This window comes from Anastrepha ludens, chromosome 4 (assembly GCF_028408465.1).
Source record: "Anastrepha ludens isolate Willacy chromosome 4, idAnaLude1.1, whole genome shotgun sequence".
Lineage (NCBI taxonomy): Eukaryota > Metazoa > Arthropoda > Insecta > Diptera > Tephritidae > Anastrepha > Anastrepha ludens.
The window spans coordinates 67,377,148-67,402,987 of record NC_071500.1 but is presented as its reverse complement, the minus strand read 5'-3'; the positions used below and the strand labels follow the sequence as shown (position 1 = coordinate 67,402,987).

Genomic DNA, 25,840 nt, shown 5'->3' with positions numbered 1-25,840 from the left:
GGACTTAGTGGGGGAAAGCGAGAAAGGTCGGTGAGGTAGTTGTTCACTTTGGCGCACAGGTCATCAAGGTCACTGCCCGACGCCATTATCGTGCAGTCGTCAGCGTATAAGACGAAGGAGACTTCCTCTGGTGGTTGGGGGTGCTTAGAAGTTGAACAGCAAGTGTAAAAGGGCACTACCCATGTGCGGCATTCCCATGGCAGCCAGTTCTACATTACCGGAATGACTCGGGTTTTTCCCGACCAAGGGCTGCCCCCCCAGAAAACTAGCCCTGTCTAGTGAACCGTTGTACTTGCCATCTTTGAATATTCTTTGCATAGGCGATGACGAGTCGATATCGCATAGTGAAGAGGCCAAATGGCTTTACTATAGCTAATTGGCTTTATCAAGCATGTCATTTACATTTTTTCATAGTAAATTAGCTAAAAAGACAAAACGAATTGGGATATTGTTTGGAGGAAAATACGAAATATTTCTTCCATGAATTGTTTAACGTAATCTCGTCTTAGCAGTCACGTTACTATTGAGAGTTAAATTTAGAAGAAGAATTAATTTATTCCTGAAAACGAAGCATTTGCACTTCTAATCTCATGATTTTTACTTTGAAGATACTACTCGCAGGTTCCTGGTGGAGGAGTCATATTCTCTAAAGACGTCTGCCCGTAGTGTAGTTATTCCGCATATTCATTACCTTGTTATTTAATAATTATGTTGTCTTATACGTGCTATGCACATACATACCTGTATGTATGTATGTACTATGCATGTGATTGTCTGGCCGCCTCGTCTTAGTCAGTTTAAGAATGTGCGGAAGATGTTTTCTCTGTAACCATCCAAGAGCGCATCCTGTTGTTATAGCTTCAGAAACCAATTTTTCTATTTGCACAGCACAAAGTAATACTCACATAATGCTTTAAGCAGTGAATTAATGAAATGGTTAACTTAATTTGTAAGTTGTAATTTATTAACGCGTCTTAAATTAATTAAATTTCAAAATATATGTGTATATAATCTTCCTTATTTTATATATGCATATGTTATGTATGAGTATAATGCAAATAAGTACAATTAATACATATTACATACTACGTATGTCGTAGGTAAATTATTATGGCTGCGAACGAACGTATTCGAAATTCCAATTCAAAAATGAAGACGCTTTAAGCGATCTTGGAATTAGATGTACATAAATATTTACAAAAATATATATTTAGTACATTTATGATAACTTATTACATAAAAAATATGTTTACAAACGTAAGTGAATAATAGAAACTAATCAAAACATAATATTACTTATATATTATCGCAGAGGCAAATAACACACATATTACCGTAAGCAGCGAACAACATATGTACGCATAATATTTAGTGGAGTAGTGGCTTGCGTTAGAAAGTAGTAAAACAACAAAGAAAGTGTACATACATATGTATTTTTACACATGTATATGTACCTACATATATACATATGTATGTGGTGTAATATGTATGAGTGTGCTATATTGCTTTTTTAAAGAACTTTTTAAGTAACCACTGATCGCTGGTTTAACATATGAACATTTACATACATATATGTGCATATCTGTGGACTTTTGACAAAAAAATGTTTGATTTAGGCAGCTTTTGTTTTCAAAATGATGATATCAATGAGTAAAATTAATTATTTTATTTTAACTTTTGTAAAGATTAAGTCATTTATGTAAAGCTGTTTAAGTTCAACTAAATGGGTGCACTGGCACCCAACAATTTAATGTTTGATGAACAGGCAAATGCTAATTCGAAATAGATTGTTCGGTCAAAAGTCAACCAAAATATAACCATACATACATATATGTGCAATACATGTCAGTGTAAACATACATAAATACATACATATGTCTTACACATTTGTTTCCAAATCAATTGGGTTCAGGTTTTTCATGCAACCATGGTCGAAAAATTGGTAGTGTGGAAGGATAATGGGTGTCTGGCTTAAGCACGGAATCTGGCCATGTATTCGAGACGTCATTGCCATTATTACGGAAAGGATATGTGGCTAAAACAATGGGTAACTGTAATTTGATTTCCTTTTCCAATGACTTCGGTTCGATGACAAAAAATACATCGTAGGAAATTTTTATTAGATGACATCCATGTAAATTTGTGGGTGGCAGTGGTGGTACGTATAAGCTATCATTTTGCCATTCATCCTTTCCGCCGGGACGGATTTTTCCTCGTGCCAGAGCGGCTAAGGCACGTTTTTCCGTTTGTACGACTTTCCCTCGTGCCAAATATTCAATGGTCTGTGTAAATGTAAAATAAAATTAGTTGGAATAAAAAAGAAAAATTGTATTGTAATATATGTATATATTTCTAACCTCTGTGAGGGAAGCCTTTGTTCGTTTAATCGTCACATTACTGTGATTCGAAATTAATGCAGTGATCAATATACTCTCTCCTGGTACATAGCCGCCACGATCTAGCGCTACTCGAGCGATAACTTTGCCGCCGCCCACACATGCCACACCAAGTTTGTGTTCGATCTCACAAGTAAACGGTTGCTGAAACAATACAAATGTGTGTATAGTAAATCGTACTTAGGTACAAATAGCGCTACGAATTTTTTTTTTTATTTTTTTGTATTACAACGAGGGGAAATTACTAGCTTTTGGGATATTTTTGGGCGCTGATACCGAATTCGGCGTCAAAAAGAATACGTTTAACCCAGATGCGAGCATAAGTAGTCTAAAAAATATTTTGACTTTCACGTGCACTCTTTGAAGTTATAGGCATCATAGGCGATGAAGATGTATGTGATTTAACAGTTTCATGTTAACTTTTGCCGTTAAAAGCTGTGCTAAATGTACAGCAGCAAAAAATCATATATAGATATGTATATACATATATAATTGGGAAATTGAGAATTTATATATGCTTACAGCATTTTTGGATGTTTAGACGTGCTCCTCTTCCTATTTGTGGCGTGCGTCTTAATGTTGTTCGACAAATGTAGTGCCCTACAGTTTTAAGCCGACTCAGAAATACACTCCGAGGCTTGCCATTACCTGTCGAGGGGCGACCGCTATTAGAAAAAACCTATTCTTCATTTTGGTGTTTCACGGAGTTTCGAACCTACGTCTTTCAAATGGTAGTCATGCACCCACGGCCGCCGTTGCAACAAGTAAATTAGTACAATTAATTTGGTTTTTGAATAAATTTTTTGCAAAATAAAAAAAAAATTATTTTGAGTGAAGGAAATATTTGTTTTGACCTCGTCGCGCTCTATTGCTTCTCTGTATACTGCAACTTCAGCTATAAATTGTTAAAATTGATTGATGTACGAAACCATTTGCAAAAATTATAAATCTTCCGATAGGGCGATTAATTTTGTGCCACTTTGGATAAGACTTTGATATTTGGCATTCGGGAATAATTTTCAACTAAATGAATGCAACTGAACAAGCATTGGCGCCACTTTAAAAACAAAGTTCCCAAATATCATACAATAATGAACAATTTCTGAGACAAGGTTCGGGAAGTTATCAGCTTGGTCTTTTATAAGTGATAAAAATTGTGTACCATAGTCTACTTATACATACATATATACATATATTTCACATACCGATAGAATGGGCCTCTCCAAGTTGAGATCGATCGGGTTCATCACAATGAATACTTGATGATTTTTGTGTATAAGTCCGTTTGGTTCACGCAGAGCGGCCTTGCAGTAGTATTGTATCCAACCATAGCGACCTAAAAACGTTGACGGCAAACCCACCGGCAGACCAAGTTTGAATGGAAAACTATGTATACCAGGTGAAAGCACTGATGGACCTTGATCAACATCGCCCAGAAGCCGCATTCGGAAATCAATATAATTTTCTTTGTCGTACGTTCGCTCCTGTCGCGCTGTACCTGCACGGACTACACCTTCGCCGACTACATGAAAATGGAGGCCCAGCGCAGGAGTATCATCTTGTAGTTCGATGAGCACACGACCGGATAGAAATTGTCCAGGAAAGTACAGCAAAGATGTATTATCGAAGATTATAAGAAATTTCAATAGTTTTCGAGGCATTTTGTATATGTTAGCGTTGCATTACTCTCTGAACGACAAACCGATATGATGAGATACAGAATCTATCACGTTGCAATGGCCAATGTGTTGTTGGTACCAAAATTAAAAAAACCGTACGTCTTACTGCAAATAATTATTAAAAAAGGAATTTAAAAGAAATACGTAAATATTGGAGACTGATTTTAATATACATATGTACTGGGTGTGTTAAAAAGAATAACTTTACGGGTTATCTTCACGTGCGTGAGATGCTCATTTTGCTCGCAAGCAATATACCTACAATGTCGATGGCTGGATGTTTTAAAGCTCACTTTTTTCATTTGTAAATGGCGTTAAGCAAGAACGTTGACTGACAGCTGAAAAGATAAACTATGTATGTGTTTTTGAGTCGAAAGCGGCATGTACCTATGTGACCCGAGTACACAAAAGCTGGCAACTTTTGCCATACAGAAATACATTTAATATACCTACTTATAAGGGTTTTTTATGAGGAGTTTTTTCATGGTAGAAATACACTCGGTGGATCGCCATTGCCTGCCGAGGGCGACAGCTATTAAATTGCCTTATTGAATGGTTGTCACGCACAACCCATTGAGGCAATGAGTACTTGCAATATCCCTTTCTTTAGCGAGAGTATCCAAAAGGAGTGAAAAAATAATTATGCGCATGATGTGTAATAGCTCTCGCCTATCTTGATGTAACAGCATAAAACATAATTTATATTTTTTTGGGTATATTGTAGGCCCGATTGTCGTTGGGACAATCTGAATCTTCCTTTACCTCTGTGTTGTTGTGACGAAATACGATTAAGGCTTGGATGAAATGCTTATATTTGTAGTAAGTTGCTTAGTAAGTTTCCCTACGTGGTATGCTGTATGTGCATATATTATTAGGTATTTCCGTTACGGTAACGGGAATATTCTGAAGGTCGGAGAGTTAAAGCTAAACCTTTGACTGGAATCAGAAACTGAACCTTTCTTAAAAGCAGCAACTTTCATTTGGCTCTACTGGGGAAAAAATAAAAGTTAGTTTTGGCGGAACAAGGACATTGATAAACAAAGAAGAGAGATAAAGTACTCAGAGTTCTTTACGTTGGTAAAAAAATTCCACTATTAAAAATGTTGGAGGCGATACAACTCACTCGCATTTCTTACAAATAATAAATTAATAGTGCTGAAAAAAGGACTTCAGTGGTACTCAGACATTGAGAGTTTATTGCAAAGTCTCCCATAACATCTTCACAGATCGTAAAAAGATTGAAGGATGAACTAAAGGAGGCAAGGAAACGCTCGAGGCACTGATATATGCCCGCTTTCTAAATACCAAATACCCACTCAAGTTTCGATTCATGGTCGCATACTACCAGAACTCTAGGAAAGAGAGAGTTCTCTTCGGATATCGGTATTTCATAATCTGTTTGAGGTTCAACTATACCTAACAGACTTGAACTTATATTCCTAATCAAACCAGGTAAGAGCAATTGCTTGTGACTATAGCTCATTAAGCATTACCTAGTTTATATTTGAAAAACTATTAAAATCTTATGTAAACTAAAGAACTTCACCTAACCTAATGTCATAGGAGGACTATTTTCAATAATAAAGCAAGATGAGTAGACGAAATGTTTTGTTTTAATCAAAAAATCTCTTCGCTGACAGATCTAAAATTACTGAAGGAAGATTTATACTGGCAGCTGGGTTGACATTCGAACTAACCACTCTTAATTCTTTTGTAAGTATCTCAGCTAACACATGGGTGAAAAAGCCCTGGCCTAACACATAGAAGGCATTAGTTTTATTGCATTCTCCTTTTTTTACACTTCAGTTAGTACTAACCTTAAAAAGACGGCTGTTAAAATTTCATGATATTCTATTCATCAGTTCGTGAGTTATTGTGTTAAGAGTGGCGCTACTTTTGTTATTTTCAAAACAATGGATCAAAAAGAATTTCGTGTTTTAATGGGAAAATATACCGACTCTGCTCAATCAGAAACAACAATAAAACGATGGTTTGCTGACATCTAATGTGATCGTAGAGACACCGATGATGTACTTGTACAACGCAGTGAACGTCCAAATAAGGCGGTAACACCAGAAAATATAAAAAAAATTCCACCAAATCGTTTTGAATGATGGAAAACTGAAGTTGCGTGAGTTGGCTGACATCGTAAAAATACCAAAAGAACGTATTGACTTTAAATTGCATGAGCATTTGACTATGAGAAAACTCTGCTCAAAGTGGGTGCCGCGTTTGGTCACTTTCAAGGCAACGAACCGTGTCACAAGTCAATCACAAAAAAATCGTTCTCCAAAAATTGTTCTGAAATGCGACGCTGGAATGATTGCGTTGTTGAATGTTGCGTGAAAGCTAATTTTGAACAAAAAAAGCGTGTTTTCTGAGCTGGGTATATCAACGATACCGAGCTTGTGGGATTTATTAACTGCTTGCAGATATACCAAAGTCACGCTGCTTTTATACAACATATTATATATTGTCGATCTGAAATTTTAGGTACCTAGTACTTACGGGATACTACCTTCCACCATCTAATGCAGAAAAGTAGCATAGAACAAAGATATTGCAAAGGGTACGATTAGGTACTTTCCGTATTAACATTTAGAATAACGCGACTTAGTTGCCCATCGAGAGATATTGCGTACCATAGGACAAGTATTTTTCTAAAATTCGCGAAACAGTTATAATAAGTAAGATCTGAGGCTTGCCCTTCCTTCGCTACAATCTCTTGGCAACTCTACAAACGACTAAGTCAAATAACTGTTCAAATGCCAATTTAACCTAACTTAACCTAAACTAGCCTGTATACATAAATATTTATTCCAGCAAAACAACTGTGTTTGAAATTAAATACATACTCATGCACACATGCAGATATGATGGTAGGCTTGATCATTTACTTGTGCGACATATATAAGTGTAAGAATATAGAACGGCGCTTACATCCCTGAAAGGTGTTTAGGCCAAGCTTTTATAGCAGAATAAGCTGGCTAGTAGAATAAGCTTTTTAATATTTTGTGGCCGCCCTGGGGATCGAGCCTCGGACTTACTGCCGGCATATCATGCAGAAATACACTTGACAACGACTTTCGAAAAATTATTGTTGTTTATTATAATGCTGTAAAACTTGTTAATTGCCGTTTTCACTTTTATATTACAACTATGCATGTGTGTATGTATAACCAAATGGTGTTACATTGTGATATATATACATATGTAAGTACATATGTATTTACATGATTACAAACATAATAACATTTAAATACTGTAACAAACCATTTTTTACGCTTTAAATGTTATCTCACACAATGGCATTTCAGTTTGTTTTTATATTGTACCTTACATACTTACATATGTTTTCGGTACTCTAGCCACATTTTAGGAGCAATTTTGTCACTTATAAGAGGTGACTTTGTATATATTATATAAGCATAGGTGTGTGTTAATTTTATGTAGAGAACGGCTGAACAAAGATTTTTAAAGCTCATCCGATCCGAACATTTTCAAGGGTAATTATATAAATACATTAAGGTTGAGCGATAGTATTTATATGGAAATTTTAATAAAGTTTTTTTTTTTTGGAATGACATAGCAATGAAAAGTTGCCTTTACAAGATTTAATAAAAATCAGAAAATATAACCTTCTTAGAAAAGCGTTTCGAAGTGCCCCAAGCTTAATCAAATTTGGAAAAATAAACGAAATTTTACCCTGATATTATTGGGTAAGGAAATAAGTTTCCGTCCTGCTAAAATAGGTGTCGCTGGTTATTTGAAGGTACATACACTGAAGAGCAAAACTGTAACAAATGTAATACTTTCTATTTCAACACATTTTTTTTTAGACATGTTTTAACAAATCAAATATTTTTTTTGCATAACTTTATTGGCATGTATGTACTCTCTCTCTCAAACCGGTTTGGTGTCAATGCAACAACAACAACACTAGTAGCAAGCAATAATGCAAATAAAGACAAATGTTACAGTTTTGCACTCAACCCATTTTTTATTTTTTACAATAAATAAAACAAATATTAATAAGATGTCCAATATCCTTTGGATTTTTTCAGCTCGTGGATACGATTGGGCATACTTCGTGTATACCTCAAGACAAAGTCAGTCGGAATAGCATCCCATACATCGCGTGTTCGCTCCCACAGCTCATTAACTCCACTGGGCGGACTTGAATATTCGGCAAGCTTCGATTTTACATGACTCCATAAATTTTCGATTGGGTTCATGTCCGGTGATTGTGGAGGCCACTTCAAGTTACGAAATTTTTGGCGTTGCATCCAATTTCGTACAACATGTGCGGTGTGCTTAGGGTCATTGTCTTGCTGAAAAATTACTTTTTCAGCAGCAAGACCCATACTTTCCACTACACCCGGCAGATTTTGTTGCAATATGGCCAGGTATTCCTCTTTCCGCATTATACCGTCTATTCGTACTAAAGGACGCACACCATTTTTGGAAATGCAGCCCCACACCATAATGGAGCCACCACCATGTTTTACTGTCTGCTTGATGTGATGTGGCTGGACTGCATTTGGGTCTTTAACCCAATACCAGGCCCGACCATCTGACTGAAATCGATTGATTTTGGTTTCATCAGACCAAATAACCTGCAATCGTTTTGAAATTTTATGAAAAAAGGTCTTTTATAATCCATTTATAAAGACGTACCTGATCCCAATCTTCAACTGTCCAGCTTTGGTGAGCCGCAACAAAATCCCGCCTCAACCGCACATGTCTTTTTGTCAGCATTGGCTTGGTTTTCTTCTCCGCTGCCTTTAGCCCCAGTTTTGACAGGCTGCGCCTGGCTGTCCACTGACTGGCATCAATATCCAGCATCTTTAGTGCTTCTTTGGGAGTGGCCGCCTTGCTGCTTGTTACCAAATTTGCCAGATGGCGGGCATCGCGGTCGCTTATCTTCCTTGGCCGGCCTCCTTTGTTACTGGGAACAGCGTCTGGTACATTTTTCCGCAGCCTTTGCACAGCCATGTGGCTCACTTCGAATTTTTTAGCTATTTTTCTTATAGACTCGCCCTTCTTCAGCAAATCAATTATTTGGCGTTGTACTTCCCGATTTAACATTTTGTCTTATTCACGGTCACGTTTATAATAATTAAAAATCCACCAAATATATAATTACGAGAAAAATAACGGAAAATTTGAAAATTAAGAGTGAGTGCAAAACTGTAACATTTGTCTTTATTTGCATTATTGCTTGCTACTAGTGTTGTTGTTGTTGCATTGACACCAAACCGGTTTGAGAGAGAGAGTACATACATGCCAATAAAGTTATGCAAAAAAAATATTTGATTTGTTAAAACATGTCTAAAAAAAAAGTTTTCAAATAGAAAGTATTACATTTTGTTACAGTTTTGCTCTTCAGTGTATGTGAGGTCTCGATCGCAGTAGTTGACATTCGTTTGAAGCGTAAATGTCCTTTCTTATCTGACGACAAAAATGTCTGCTTTCGTCCCGAAAAACAGCATTTGCGGGAAGTCATTTCATTATTGCCTTTTAAAGAAAAATGGAGCTAAAACGTGTCGTGTATTGATCAATATTTACGGTAATCATGCTCCATCAAATACAATTTGTAAAGAGTGGTTCCGACGCTTCCAAAGTGGCAATTTCGACGTGAGTAATAAAGATCGCGAAGTGGCACCGAAAAATTTCGAAGATGGGATGTGAGCAGATAACTGGATGCCACATCAATTGAAGTAGAGGTACCTATATCGAGAGACGTGTAAGATGCTTCTTGAAAATAAAAGAAAGGTTTTCTGCATCGCATCGTCACTGGCGATGAAAAATGTATCTATTGTGATAACCCTAAGCGTCGAAATGCTGAATTGGGGAATCTTGCCCCACCCGCCGTATTTACATTAATCCCGCCGATTAATGCAGTCAACCCTTATTTGAGAGTGGTTCACTCTTACGAGAGCAACGCAAACTGGCTCAATGAATGGATCAAGTCGAAAGATCTCGAACTGTTTGCTGCCTGTAAGATGGAGTAAAGTTGTAGCTTCCAATGGCACATACTTCATATAATATCATGTATTATTTAAAATAATAATATTAATTTAATTTTAGATTTTATGTTTGTAACTTTCTTTTAACTACATCACTAAAGTAAAATAATAAAAATTACAGCAATAATAATAATTGAAATAATAAATAATAAAAATCGACACAACTTATAATACACAATGGAAGCTGAAAGTCATTTGATGTCGCTAAATGATGTCACTAAATGACGACACTAAATAGTATAAGTTACGTTAGAAGGCCATGAAAACGCTTTGAAATCACTCTAAACAGTAATAACAACAAAAAGTAAATCGTGGCGACTTTACAAGTGTATGTATAAATGTATGCTCGCATGCATCTATTTAATATTTTTGCGAAGTGAAAATTAAATGGTTAAATTTAACGTGTTTCGAAAAACTAATAGTGTCGGTGACACCTCTTAGCAGACGATTAGGGGTAAATATTATTTTGCACCCTTATTTCTGGGATAGAAGGCTTTCCGCATGTCAGCCAAAAGCTATTAAAAAAATTCACTCCACCCTAATATACATACTTAGTGTATTAAAGTGTACTTAGTGTACATATGTATAAGTACACAAGTGCATGAATACAGATTTTGAGTTATTTCCAAAATGTACTAAAAAATATAAATTAAAAGAAGCGCTAATGATTTGAATTTTATTTATTGAATACTAAATATTACCCGCCCCTCATCCGCAATTTTTCTTCTTTTAGTCATATAAATACATAAAATCTAATTGTACATCCCTTTCTGACCACACATTTGTACTTCTATTCTATTGCAATATATTATGAGCCCGAATTTTCAATATTTCAATAACAATAGCCCGCAATACCAGTTTTATATTTACTTTTAAGAAATTATTTACATTTTCTCTGACAGTCAAACTGCTATGAAATCTCAACAGCGCTAAAATAATTGATCCAAAGTAGATAACAATCGAATGTAGAGCTATTTTAAATGAGCAGGCTAAGCGATGTACCACAGTGTCTGGAAGTTTTATTGTGGATAAACTGGTAGGGAGGGAAACGAATCTTAAATCAGTCGATTATGCCCAGTATGCGGACATCCTTTTATCTTCAACCAAACTTGGTCTACCTAACACTTGGAGTCCACTAGCCAGGTTTACTTCTGAGAGAATCAGCAGAGCTAGGTCCCTTATCAACCTAGACTGGCCATTCATTAGTGCAGTAGTTGATTTCATGATGCCGCTATCTACACTTTTACGTACTTATTTGGAGGTCGCTATGAGTCTATAATTACATAGTGATATAGCCGAATGGGTTGGTGCGTGACTACCATTCGGAAGTGCATAGGTTCGAATCTCCGTGCATGAAATACCAAAGTGAGAGAAAAAGTTTTTTTTCTATAATAATAGCGGTCGCCCCTCGGCAGGCAATGGCAAACCTCCGCGTGTATTTCTGCCATGAAAAGGTTCCCCATAAAAAAATATCTGCTATTCAGAGTCGGCTTAAAGCTGTAAGTCCCTCCAATTGTAGAACAACTTAAAGAAGCTCGCCACAAATAGGGGGAGGAGCTCGGCGAAACGCCTAAGCTGGGTGCAAACGCCAATTATGTAAGTATATAAGATAGTGCAGAGCATCCAAGAATTAAGACAAAAAGGTTTGCTTAGGTATTTATTAAATATAAGTCAGTTCGCAATTGGACTAGATATGAATGAAGAATTTTGCTTAAAAAATATTAGGGAAAGACCTTCGTTGTCAGTTTTTGGACAACTTTTACGATCTCATATTGCCAACTCAACGTCGGCTGACGTTACAATCAAGCTACCAGTTTTATCTAATCGTAAGGGATCCAATATATTAGGAATAATGGATACATGATTTTCATAAACATTTGTACTATAAAACATTTGCACACAGGTACAAAAATTAGCTTATTATCGAGACGAACTTGTAGTAAATCCATTCATTTTGCTTTTGGTGCATATATTGCCAAAAACTTTTAGGATTACGTCTCAAACCGGATTCAACTCTAAACATATACATATTTTTTAATTCAAATAATCGGCTTATGTATAGGGTTTTCCAATAACAGGTGTTATTTATTTAAATATATAAAAGGCTATCGATCCATGATTAACGATTTTTATGGCCGGAATTGGATGGTATTTATCTGGACAACGTTTATTTTCAACAAGACGGCGCTACGTGCCACACAAGCAACGAAACCATTGCTCTTTTACGGGAAAAGTTTCCGGACCGTGTTATCTCTCGAAGAGGTGATCACAATTGGCCACCGAGATCTTGTGATTTAACACCTTGTGACTTTTTTCTTTGAGGCCACGTGAAACAGAAGGTCTACGCCAACAGCCAACAGCCCAAGTTCGATTCAAGACCTCAAAGATGGAATTCGTGAGGCTATCGAGGACATAGGGCACCCACTTTGCAATTGGGTTATGGAAAATTTTATGAAAAGGATATTGTCCTGTAAGCGCGGTCGTGGTGGTCATTTACCTGATGTTATTTGCCACTATTAACGACATACCTTCCTCTTTATAATGAAATAAACATCCGAACATTTACATTAAAAAATAGCATTTTTCTTTGAATATCAAAATAACAAATCTTATTGGAAAACCGTTTAATTGATTTTTTTTTAACTTTAGGCCTTATTTTTTAGATTTTTTAAACGACATAATATAAGGCTGAACCGAGGAGGTTTATTACGTGAATTGCGTTTGTGTAGCTAGACAAATAGCGAAATTGTCAGAAAAAAAGTTTCTCAAGCAGAATACTGTACGACGAGTCTGCATGATTTAAAATACTATGAAAAGACCCATCGATGTTTTGAAGGTAATTATTCATTCCCGCAATATCTGCTTTGTTATACATATTTATATTCTCTGATATAATTTTTACTTTTGAATATAAAATGTTAAAAAATTTACTTTGGATAAATAAATACTTTTGAATAAATGAATACAAATGTATCAAATTCGTAAAATTGAAACCCAATCCGTAGAGCTTTGTAGTGAATACTATTCTACTATATATATATACATATCATCATGCATCCCCCTCGAATTTGTAGCGCGCGTCTTGATTTCGATCCACTAATGGAGTGACCTACAGTTTTATGATACCTACGAACGGCAAATGGTTCTTTTTATAGAAGTTTTTTTCTTGGCAGAAATACACTCGGAATTTTGCCATTGCCTGGTGCGACGACGGTGAGTGAGTGATATGGATATACATATAAGTGCACATTTATATATTTTGACGTACGTATGCAAGTTCAATCAATCAGCTGTTAGCGAAAATTCAAAAATTCCGTTCAGTGGTGTCTTATCGTATACTCGGGAGGGGTGCCTCCGCTACTGGAGTGTATGTATGCATGTATTTACATGCGAGTTGTGTGTAGGTAATCGCAGAATGTACATATGTTTGGATACCATATATCAAACATGTGCGTCGTTTGTTTGTTTAATTGATCGATTCACCATTTTTTGCTTAGTTAACTCCGGTAGCCAAGCCCTTCTCAATTGATTCTACGGCCTTACAGCTGTTCAATTAATACTTGCATAATAATACAACGGAAAATGATCAAGTAATAATAATAAAAACCGCTGTCAACCCTTTGAGTGAGTCAAATATCAAATGCTCACGTAATACCTACTCGCATCCGACTTCGTCGACTTTAACGTGAGCTTCTGCGCCGGCGTAGAGTTATATATGGATGTATGTGTGTATGTTATATCACCTCAATACGTCTACAAACACAACATTTATTTGCATTCAATTAAAATTGATTTTGGCTATTTTGTATAAAAGTTATTCGTATACGTACATACGTATGTACATACTGGTACAATTGTAGATATGTGTATGCACCTACGTACACAAGCACATGCACCTTCGTAAACACATATGTACATATGATCTCTAAGAATACATATACTTCAGTTTGCGCTTATAAGCATACATGACTGGATTTTATTCAAGAGCATTTTGAAATATAAAATACCACTAACACAAGTATTTATTTGGAAGAATTATAAATTTTGCTGGTACATATTTGATTTAATGTGGTGGGTGCAATTCACTTAAGCTGACGTACACATCACTTTATACTTCGGGTATGTGTTTGTATGTATTCTTATTCTCAAGCCGCCTTAGTAACTTGTATATTACCTATTTTATAAAACTTGCACTGAATCACAGCGATAGCTAATTTGCAGGAAGTTTAATATGGCTTATAATGTTTAAATGTGAAACAATTTTTTTTTTGCAGTTTTCACTTCCAATATTTTATGTATAACATATTATCTAATTTTTTAACTATTAAATTCGATTATTCTTTAAAGCAACTTATGCGCTGCAACCGACATTATTTTTAAAATTCAACAGCGTCCAACGTCGATCGTAACATTACTAACCAAGTAACATTCGATTTACGAGCTAAGTTGCTCCATAGGCACTCTCATATACATAAATATAAGTACGAGTACATACGTGTGCAACATATATGGATGAGTGTCTATAACTGGTACGCAATCCACTCTCGGTCTCATCTGAGCCTTACTTCGGGCCAAGAGAGCAGTACGTTTCTAGCAACCTATTTGGCCTATTGAGTGTTGAGAGGCCAACTGAAATTCAAACCGAGCTGTTTTAATCATACAGTGTGCGAGAAAATAAAGTATTTGAAATTCTTAAGCAAATTAAAATAATAAAAAAAAAAATTGTTTTTTTGCAGAATAAAAAATTTTCAACTACTTTTTAGCTATTGTTTGCGACTTGCTCGTGCAAGTAATGACGACTATTTTGAACCCAGAATCATTAAAATCGGTTCATTTTTGCCTAAGTTATTAAATTAAAAAAAAATTGTTCTTATATAATTAAAATCGATTTTGAGCCGAAAAACAAAATTGCCGATAAATCTTGAAAAAAAATTTTTCGGGTGAACAACAAAATACGTGTCTCATTATTTTGACCAGAGAGCAACATATTTGAGTTACATCGAAATCGAAGAATATGCCCCGAATAGCCCGGTTTAATTGAAATGCAAAGCATCTTATTAAATTTTACTCATTATTTTCAGGTATGCAGTAAAATAATAGAGACAATTTCAGCTGATTTGGTTTATATTTCGGGCATATCTTATGTGCCGAAAAATAAAAGTTGAAAAACAGAAAATATGCCGCTAAGTGGCACTATGATATACTTATGATCTGTTTGTGTCCTAACTATACGTTTATGTACGTTTAGAAATGTTTCCACTTTCTTCGCTAAGTGGATCTGTACTCAAAATTTCGTATTCCGAAAATTTGTTTTATAGTTCAGGTCATATTCAGAATGTGTATAAATGCTTACTTAAGAAAAAATGTGTTGGAAAAAAAACTTAATCCTAGTTTCTTTCGACCCACTGGGTGGCATTTGAGTCGTTATAGGTATTTATAGAATTTCAGATTAGCAAGGCAGTCGCAAGGTAGCAAGCACAGCTAACAAGCAAGACAGTTTCAAGAAACTTGGTGACAAAGCTGATATCACTGGGGCACTGCTTACCGAGTGGTATTTCGTAAAGCGAAATACGTACAAATGCCCCCAAATTACTTGGCCAATGAGGTTGCGCAAAATTGTTACGATTCTTTTTGCTCAAAGAACTGAAAACATTTTGCCATATTGCATGCAACAATAAACCCCAGCGGCGTGTAATGTAATGCCAAGAAAGCTCCAGGTACTAATGGCATACCAAATAGTCCTATAATAACGATTTTCAAGCGCCGAAGCATATTTTAGCGGTATTCTAAACCTGCATTTCTCAAAGAAGTGGAACATGCAAACCCTTTGCATTTACCTAAGAAAAAGCAAAAGTCTAGGCAAGAAAAAGCTTAGCGAACCCCGGATTTATCGACCAATATGCTTACTAGACACAATGGGAAAAATTCTTGAGATAATTCACGGTGCTACAGCGAATCAGAACTTTTGAAGTGACATGATGAGCACTGTAGATCTAGCCGAGAACGACGCGGAACCGTGTTCAAAAAATTTTTAACACCCTCAAATTTTTTATTTATCGTTAAAAAACCGATTTTGGGTGTTTTCCGACACTTAAAAATTCGTAGCTTGTCTGCATTTTATCTGATTTCCAATCTTGAAACAGTTTTGTTGAGGTAAATGTTAGTCCTTCTGACGTATGTCTTCTATTTTTCACGCTAAGCAAAAATAACCACTGATATTTCAACACAAAACTTAAATTGTAGTCAATTTTTCCAATTTTTGCGAGTTTAACGAGATGTTGTCGATAATATTGAAATGAAAGGTTTATTTATTAGTAGAAAGTCTTATAGCTGTGTCTATTCCGAATATAAAAAGCATTAAATTTCGAAAATCGATCAAAATGTGTCGAAGTAACGGATTTTTTTGTAAAACAAAAAAATCAGTAAACTGAAAATTTTGCTCACTACTTTCGTATTTGCAAATTTAATGCGGTTCTCCGTTATTATTCGCGAAATACGTGTATAATTAAGTATATTTACTCATACCTGTGTTCATTCCGAATCTAGTAAACATTATTTCATCAAAATTGATAAGAAATTTTCCCAGTGAAGAACGTTTTTGTAGAAATAAAATAAAAACAGAACATTCTCGAGTTGAACAGAGACCGTAGAAGAATATTATAAAGAAAAAAAAAAAAAATGCAAAAAGTAACGCAATTTGCTGACTTACTTCTGCAACTTTCTGACTTACCCGGACGTAGTATTACCTAACTAAACCTTACCTAACCTAACATTATCGAAATCAATCCAACCGTACACAATGTGAGACAATCAAACCCATTGTGCTGCTTTTCTGCATTGTAAAAGAAAGTCATTTTGATTAGTTTGCAATGCCAACCTAACTCGACGTAACATTGAATGACTTATCCTAATCTCACTTCACTAAATAAAACCCTGCGTAACACAATTGAACCGATTGTACAATGCGATTCAAAACATCAACAAATAAACGTAACGTATCTTTACCTAGCATAACACAAAATAACATAACCTTACAGGAAATTCGTAACTAAAATTACCCTAACCAAACTTCACTAACCTGAACGAATCTAACGCAACCTGAGCTGAGTTTTTTCCATGTAATACTCGTACAAGAGTGGCTAATTTGAACATAAAATACTGTTAAAAAATGAAACATTTTTGAGTTAAATGTTTTTATTAAAAGTTACTTTTTTAATTCAAAAATTAAAATTACAATCTCAAAAATGTTTACTTGATCTTCTACGTTTGTAAGACGAATCATTTGTTTCATGTACAAGTGAACAGCAGTAATTTGACAACATTCTAATTTGGCTTTTTCCTTCGAAACGATTTTCCATTGCCAATATCTCTTGGTGAAATCTTTCTCCCTGTTCATCGCTGAACTGGCCTAGCAAAAAATGAACTTTAATTGACATTCGGCATCCCATCTCTTCGTACGCTTCCAGAAATTTTTTCACGACGTTAACATAGTTAGCACTTCTTTCGTTTCCTAAAAGTTGATTTATGTTTACTTAATACACTTAGGTAAGGGTAGGTTAGGTGCACTTAAGCTAAGTTTTAATAGGTCTTGATCATTCAAGAGTGATGATTTTGCACACTCATTAAATTGTACATTGCAAACGGTTCTGCTGTGTCATGCAAGCTTTGGTTAATCAGTTTGGATTAGGTAAGCTTGGGTTATAATGAATTTTGATATGTTAGACGTATTCATAGTAATGTAAACTTATTGCTATCTTTCAAAATTAGCCACAATGAGCAGTAAAACACTGTCGGTCATGCGGTATTCTCTCGCAGTCTCGGTTCAGCTGGATTTTTAAAAATGTGGAAAAGCCCTTTTTTTAAATCGCAACTTTTACAGTTTTCAATGTATGAAGATAAAAATAGCTTTATTCGAGCACATTTTATTGGAGTTTAAAAATATGTATATATTTGTGGTGCCCGTTGGAGAATAATGGCCAAAAAATTGCATCACTTTGAAAAAAACGTGGAAAAATTGCACAAATAAGAGCTTGTTATTGAAAATTTCTTTTGAACGTCAATTGTTCAATCTTAGAATCATATACATTCATAACGCACATACACTCCCCTTCCCAAGACCATATTTAAATAAAAAATCGGTTGAAAAATGGGTTAGTTATGTATTTTTACTTCATCAAAAACACCATAAATCGGTTTTTTAACAAGGGTGTTTTGAATTTTCTAAACACAGTTTTGTGTTGTACTGGTCTTGACCTAAAACGTGCACGTTTTTTATTTTGTAGCACCGTGTAATAGTTATTCTCATTTATAAAGTGCTCTTATTAATAAAACCATTGAGAAATTTGATTAAACAATAAAAAAACCTACATAAAAACCCGCCGCTTTCGTCTGTCATACACTTTCGTCGACTGTTATATATCATAGAGAAAAACTCAAGGGATCTACTCTCTAATGCGAATTGTAATTGCAATGCGAAAGAGAATTTAGTATTTTGTATAGAAACATCACATTTAAATTTATTTTAATACACTTGCAGTCCGGTTCACTTGATTAGAGGCAATCATTTTTAATGGAATAAAATGGTTATCAAAGCAACCGTATTTGACCTGGTAACACAAGTTTTTCTGATAATTCAAGTTAACACTTTACTTTGCTCGGATATAAGCATGCATCAAAATATTATTCCATATCGAGTATAGTATGCTAATTTACCGTATACCGAAAATATTTACCGAAATAAGTTGTGGAAGTGCACTTCCGAAGAGTGCACAGTACCTCCACAGCACTCACCGTCAAAAACACCCGAATAAGTCGAGGGTTTTACCAAAACCGCCCCTGCGAGAAGACTGTCCTAGTAGCACTAGACCTGAAGAAAGCTTTCGACACAGTGAGCCATTCCACGCTACTAGATGACATTGTAAAGCCGACACTCCCATCCGAGGTGGTCCGCTAATTATCTGAGTGGTCGACACTCGTCAGTAATCTTTCGAGACTAAATCTCCAAAGCATGTTGTTCCACAGGGCGGTATCCTTTCACCCTTACTCTTCGACTTCTATATATCGAAGCTCCCCCAGCCACCAGAGGGAGTCTTCCTGGTCTCCTACGCCGACGATTACACGATATTGGCGTCGGGTAATGACATCGATGGCCTGTGCGCCAAAGTAAACGATTACCTCATCAATCTTTCTCGGTTTTTCGCTGCGAGGAATTTACAACTTTCTCCCACTAAGTCCACGTCGACCCTCTTTACCACCTAGACAAAGAATGTGAAACTGCAACTGCATCAAAGTCAAAGTCGACGACACACCAATTCTGAACTACCCCAACATTTTGGGAGTAACCTTCGAAAATTTGCCCAAAGTCGCAACTAGGTCCTCAAACCGCTAGAAGGTAGTAGTTAACGCAAGACAAAGAAATATTCCCATCGACATTTAGGCAATTGTCCGACCGGTCCGTTCTAAACTTCGCTGCGCCTGTCTGGTTGCCGGGAACTAGTGACAAAGCCTCAGACATGCCAAAACTTTATTATAGGACAGCGACGGGAAGCCTCCTGATGTCTCGTCTACAACACCTACATAACGAGGCACAGATGCTTTCTGTAAAGGAGCACAATAAACTGCTCAGCAAACAGTTCCTGCTAGGGTGATACTGGAGGTTTCACGCATGTAGATATCTGCTTGAACCAGAGCCGCCTCCCAGGCACTATGCCGACTAGATCCAGGACAAAATGAATCAACAACTACAGGGCCGCACAGTGTTTAGACGGACTATAAACAACATTCATTGGGAGACCCTTACCACCTTCTTAAGCACCCAATCCTCGAATACCGTAATCGGAGTCCAACCACCACCCACAGAGATGAAGAGCTCCAGCTAGCCCAAGAGACCCCCTGAACCTTAACACAACTATGTTCTGGATATTGTACCAGGTTAAACTCCTACCTATCCAGAATTGACCCCGACATACCAAACATATCTTTTCACATGCCCTACTAAACGCACTCATCTAACATATCTCTCCCTGTGGACCCAACCTGACGAAACAACAAGTTTCCTGGGCCTACCATTAGATGAACTAGTTACTAAAAAACCATTTGCCGTTCGGAAATATTTTGAGTAATATACTAGACACAAGAAATGATTCTACAACTTACAAAATTCAAGCTATACCGTAAAGCATATGTAAAGAACTTTGAATGCAAAATCAAGTAAATATCTGCATATAATATACTTTAAAATATCAATCCAAAAAGTTTTTGGAGTTACAATAAAGCTAGAAAAGGTGTTTCAAATATCCCAAAGGTTCGAAGTCTACTTCGGATGCAGCTAATCTCTTCGCCGACTTTTTCTAAAAATGTGTGGTTGATGACGATTTGGCTGATGCCGATTATGTGAATATTCTTTAACAAAATTATAGTGTTTTAAATACTATATATAGGCTCTTTTATTCTTTATGACGATGATATATAATATTTGAAGGAATCGCGAAACTCAAACATTCTTCTTTCAAAAATTGTCCTTTAATAGTTTTCATAAATGATTGAAAATTATTTTTTATTTTTAAAAGCTTACATGATAATAAAATTATTAGTAAACTCAAACAAACGCAGCGCTAGCAGCATAGGCTTTAGGCTGGCTGGTGATGTGTGTTAGATCACATACGACGGAGTAGGTCGGTGTCCTTAAGAAAAGTGTAAATTTTTTTTTTGTTATCTTCAGTGGCATCTTTTAAAAGTTGAAGAGGATCTCTGTTGCTGGAGTGGTGATGCTTTTAGAAAGCAAGTTCTTTGCAGGATACCAGTAGGTGATGCACAATAGTTGTGGCTTGGCAGAAGAGCAGGTGTTGGATATACTACCCTGTAATAGGTGTACGCTAGTTATTATGGTGTGTCTAATACGAAGCCGTGTGTATGGGGTAATGTGGTTGGTGGGTACCGATGATGGATAGGCAGGTGTTGTACGTTCGGTGTTTATAATACAACCATTCACGAAGTAACTTTGTTTGCCTCTGTTCATGTTTTGCAAATAAGACGCAGGTGTGTATAGATGAGGGAATTGGAAATGAATTGAGTAGTACATACATTCCTAAACTAAATAAGTAAAATAAGAAAAAAACCCAAGCGGTTTAACTCCTTAAATTTTCGGGTTATGTATGTTGTTGTTGCTGTAGCAGTATAAACAAACAATGTACGGGGAATGCTGCTGGAGCGACAGTCCTTAGCCGGGTCATTTCGGTAGCGAAGAACCGATTGTTAACGTAGATGTCTAATTCCTCCTGGTGGTAAAAATTGTAAACATACTTTCACATTTATTGTATGTGTCGATATATAAAATTTCATAAGAATCACATTGAATGAGTCTTGTCTTACTTTACTCCTTGTTTTTCGGCTTTACCTTCTTTATTGGGAGTTTGTTTCATCAGAAACTGAAGTACTCACTGAAAATCAGTATAGCTTCTAAATTTAATAACACTGTTAATTTTTTTATTTCATATATTTTATTAAAGTGCATACATACAGATGTACACATTATAACATTTACTTTTGTTCATGTCGATAGTTAATTAGCGAAGTTTTTTTCTTATTTATGCGTTTATAACGATTCACTTTTATTTAATATTTCAATTTAACACTTTCAGCCTAATCAAAAATAGGTTTTTTTTGCTGACAAATAGGATTGTGTTTTGTTATTATACATGTACAGTTTTTAGTGCATGCAGCTCACATATTGAATAATTTGTAAATAAAAAACATAGCACAGGCAAAAATATTTTGCACGATCGCTTAATTTAAATATAAAGTGCAGTGTAAATCTTAACTTCGGTGCAATTTGAGTGCATATTTTACATTGTAAACCTAAAGGCTCATGATGGATTAGTATAACTTGGTGGTAATATGTACTATTTCATTAATTTGGTTCTGATACTATTTTTGTGGCAATTGTATTCGTGATTATTTTGTTTCGCACTTTGCTTTCGGCAGTTACGTGTACTAACGCTATGCACAAGTGATTCTGTCTCATGTAATTTCTTTGTTATAATTATTTAATTCATCTTTCAAAGGCCCATCATGCATTTCCCAGGACGTCGTATTACACATTTACATTTTACTTAGTTTGTCGCTCGTATATTTGCATTCATATAGTTTTTCAGTTGTTTGTTGGCTTATGTTGCTGCTGCTTTATAGTTTTTGGCTAAATTCTAGGCTAACTCCAGACGCTTCATCTCTTTGTACAATTCCTTGCCCATTTGTGCAGGACTCCTGGTCACAATAACACCAGCTTTTTCGAGCGCTTTAATTTTGTCGCCAGCCCCACCCTTACCACCTGAGATAATAGCACCAGCATGGCCCATACGACGACCAGGTGGAGCGGACAGACCGGCAATGAACGATACAACCGGCTTGGCTTTGATGCCCTAAACCGAAAAGTAAAGTATTAAATAATTAATATGCAAAATTTTTAAGGAAAAATATATTCCTTTCTTACGCTATTATGTTGTGTCAAATATTCAGCAGCCTTTTCCTCAGCAACACCACCAATTTCACCGATTAATATGATTCCTTTAGTATCAGGATCCTTCAAGAAGATTTCGAGACAATCGATGAAATCAGTGCCGTTGAACGGATCACCACCAATACCAACACACAACGTTTGTCCGAGGCCAACTTCTGTGGTCTGATTTACGGCTTCATAGGTGAGTGTACCTGAACGTGATACTACACCGATTTTACCACGTTTGTGAATATGGCCAGGCATAATGCCAATTTTGCACTATAATAATTAAATAAGAAATTAAAAACTGTGCAATTGTAAATAACTTATACATTAAGATTACAATCGCTCGTAACTAAAATTAATAACAAAATACGGATGTAATTAATAACAAATAAAATCTTGTAGATTCAGTCAAGTCTCTAGAAATTATAATAGATTCCTTTCTAAATATTTACTTTTTTTCAATTCTCATACTGTAATAATCTTTGACTTTGGACTTTGAACTTCCAGCAGTTAGATCTATACAGATGACTTTTAAGACAATACTATTACTCTTGGTCTTATCAATACAAAAGGCTCGGTGCAAAATCAAATAAAAAAATGTCATATATGCGTGACATAAATCAACCTTTGTCTCAAACATACATATGTATTTTTCGACCCTCTTTAATGTACTCACTCTTTCTGGCGCAATGATACCCGGACAGTTAGGTCCAACAAGACGTGACTTGCTTTGCGTTAAGAGAGCATGTTTTACGCGCACCATATCATGTTGTGGAACTCCTTCGGTAATGCACACAATCAATGGAATTTCTGCCTCCAGCGCTTCCAAAATAGCAGCAGCAGCACCTGGTGGTGGCACATAGATAACAGTTGCATGGGGATCGGTGGCTTTTTTCGCTTCAGCTACCTACGAAAATCATTATATTTTACATGCTTTCAAATAAAAAAGTCATATAACCTACCGAAGCAAACACCGGTAAGCCAAGATGTGTAGTGCCACCTTTTTTGGGAGAGATTCCACCAACGAGTTTGGTACCATACTCCAAAGCTTGCTGACTATGGAAAGTACCTTGTTTGCCGGTAAATCCTTGGCAAATCACACGAGAATCTCCGGTTAATTGTAAATTGCCGCGGGTCTTGGCATATTCCGAGCTAAAACGGACACCGGCAGAGAAGCTATCTATAAAATAAAATTACACATGACAACTTGCTTGCGGGGTACAATAGATCTTCCCGGTCGCAGTGCTACATCGCCTCATAACATCTTTGTGACTTGCATAATAAATGGAACATTAATGTAACACAAAAAGAGGAGGGGAATACGTGGCTCTAACAGAACATAAAATTTAAAAAGTAACCCAGATGACTTTCACTATTAGACTTAAAATACAAAAAGTTCTCCGATTTTCCCCTTCTCTTTGGATTCATGGTTAGTAAAATATTTCATTCACATTGAAAACGCTTTTAATAATTGCCAAGTGACGACAGTATAACAACCGATTGTGATTTTTATTTATACAATAGATTGATAATTTATATTGGGCTGTAAATTGATTTATCACTGTATTTTTTGGGTGCGCAAAGTGGTAGATCACTAATTTCGCCTTGCTATTCCAAGTTATATAATTTTTACTGTAGCACCACTTTTTTCGGGCTTCTTTCCTTACCTCGTAGTTTTAGTAATGTTCTCGATGTAGCAGCCATTATTAATTCCAATTTTCAATGCAGTGTAAACTTTTTAAAGTTTTAGGAAAAACAAAAATTAATCAGATTGCAGCAGTGGGATCTAATTAATTTTTTCTTCCGTTCGTTCGTGTGTGATATCAGTGCCGACCAACATAAGTAGAGGTTGAATGTACCGCCAGGTATGTTATATTTTGGGAGAAATAAAGTACGCGGGAATTTTTTCCCCCTAACATGTGATATTAATGTAGCTCGTAATATACACAGTAACAAAATAACAGTAGCAAAATATGCAAAAAATGTTGTTTGTGTCAGTAAGAAAAGCTTTAGAACATGTTCAAATGCAGAGGTACAAACTAAACGAACTAGTATTTATATTCTTCTTTATATATGCAAATAGAATTTTAAAAACGAATGAGGAACCGGGAAATCACTTATGCCCGAGGTCAAGTACTGCCTGTGTACAAAAATATATGTAAGGAAAATGTCTACTTTACTGTAGGTTCCTGCAAAGAACTAATTTCTTTATTCCAAAATGTAGACTCACTCTCGACAACTTATTCCGTGGTTATGTTGAAATTTTGTTTCGCGAACTACGTGCCATTGTTGTTACACCTAACACTAGTACAGAGAGAGCCAACCGTCTCAGTGAGAAAAATTTGTCCGGCCCAAGGATGATCATTACCTGGATTGGTAATTCAAACCAAAATTGTACGAGTAACTTCGGTTGCCACGCCACCGGGGACACGGCAGCAAAGTTCTGTCTGCTTATTTCAAACATATTCATACGCGGGTCTAATCCATCCGTTTTCAGACGGCAAAAGAGTAATATGAGGAACAGTTAGGATATTTTTTTCGTATGTACATATATCACCAACACAGTACGGTTACGTAAGCAGTACAGCTGATTTCATCAAAATCGCTGAGAGCCGGTCAAAGGTCTGATGTTGGCCACACCTTTGAATTCTATATATCGTAAACTGTAATATTGCCATACACAAAAATTATTAAAGCCAGTAAAGTAAATATCGTGACCTAGCGCATCTGCGGGCTTGAAGTTCCAATAATATTTATTTTCATAAATGTTTCGGCTTGTCTCATTAAATTTCTGTGGCCTTTTGTCCAAAATACATTTTTTGCATATTCGTTATCCATTTTTAATGCTTTTTGTGACTATTGTAAATAATTACTTCAATAATTAATTCATATTGGCAAGGAAAACAATTTCAGTGTAACAGAATGCAACTCTATAAACAATTTCGAACAATACCGTTCTAATAGCTACGGAACACTCTCATGCATGTGCTGTCCAGCAGCTTATATGTGTGCGTGTCGGGTGCATGACGCTTGCCCGCAAACAAGGTGGATTTATTAAGGTGACAGCATTCACCCAGCTGAATTTTTCACCGTAGGTATGGCTTACGTCAAAATGATATGCTTTGTTTGTATGTATTGGTATGTTTACATTCGTATGTTTACATTTGCTTGCTGATTTTGACGTGATGGTTGGACCAAACGCAACAACAAATACATGTAGGGTTTTACTTATATGTG

The 25,840-nt window shown here is 35.9% G+C and overlaps 2 protein-coding genes across 2 annotated transcripts; both read right to left on the bottom strand.

Annotated features, from left to right (window-relative positions):
- Positions 1-948: 948 nt before the first annotated feature.
- On the bottom strand, positions 949-14,503 carry LOC128859660 (arrestin domain-containing protein 17). The gene is made up of 4 exons (XM_054096650.1): positions 14,279-14,503; positions 3,602-4,180; positions 2,358-2,540; positions 949-2,282 (listed from the first exon to the last, which is right to left on the bottom strand). The coding sequence occupies exons 2-4, from the start codon at positions 4,055-4,057 to the stop codon at positions 1,899-1,901; spliced, it is 1,023 nt and encodes a 340-aa protein (XP_053952625.1). The 5' UTR covers positions 4,058-4,180; positions 14,279-14,503; the 3' UTR covers positions 949-1,898.
- Positions 14,504-21,559: 7,056 nt separating this feature from the next.
- LOC128859659 (succinate--CoA ligase [ADP/GDP-forming] subunit alpha, mitochondrial) lies at positions 21,560-24,458 on the bottom strand. The gene is made up of 5 exons (XM_054096649.1): positions 24,271-24,458; positions 23,566-23,783; positions 23,280-23,510; positions 22,592-22,876; positions 21,560-22,520 (listed from the first exon to the last, which is right to left on the bottom strand). The coding sequence occupies exons 1-5, from the start codon at positions 24,305-24,307 to the stop codon at positions 22,305-22,307; spliced, it is 987 nt and encodes a 328-aa protein (XP_053952624.1). The 5' UTR covers positions 24,308-24,458; the 3' UTR covers positions 21,560-22,304.
- Between the last annotated feature and the right edge of the window lie 1,382 nt (positions 24,459-25,840).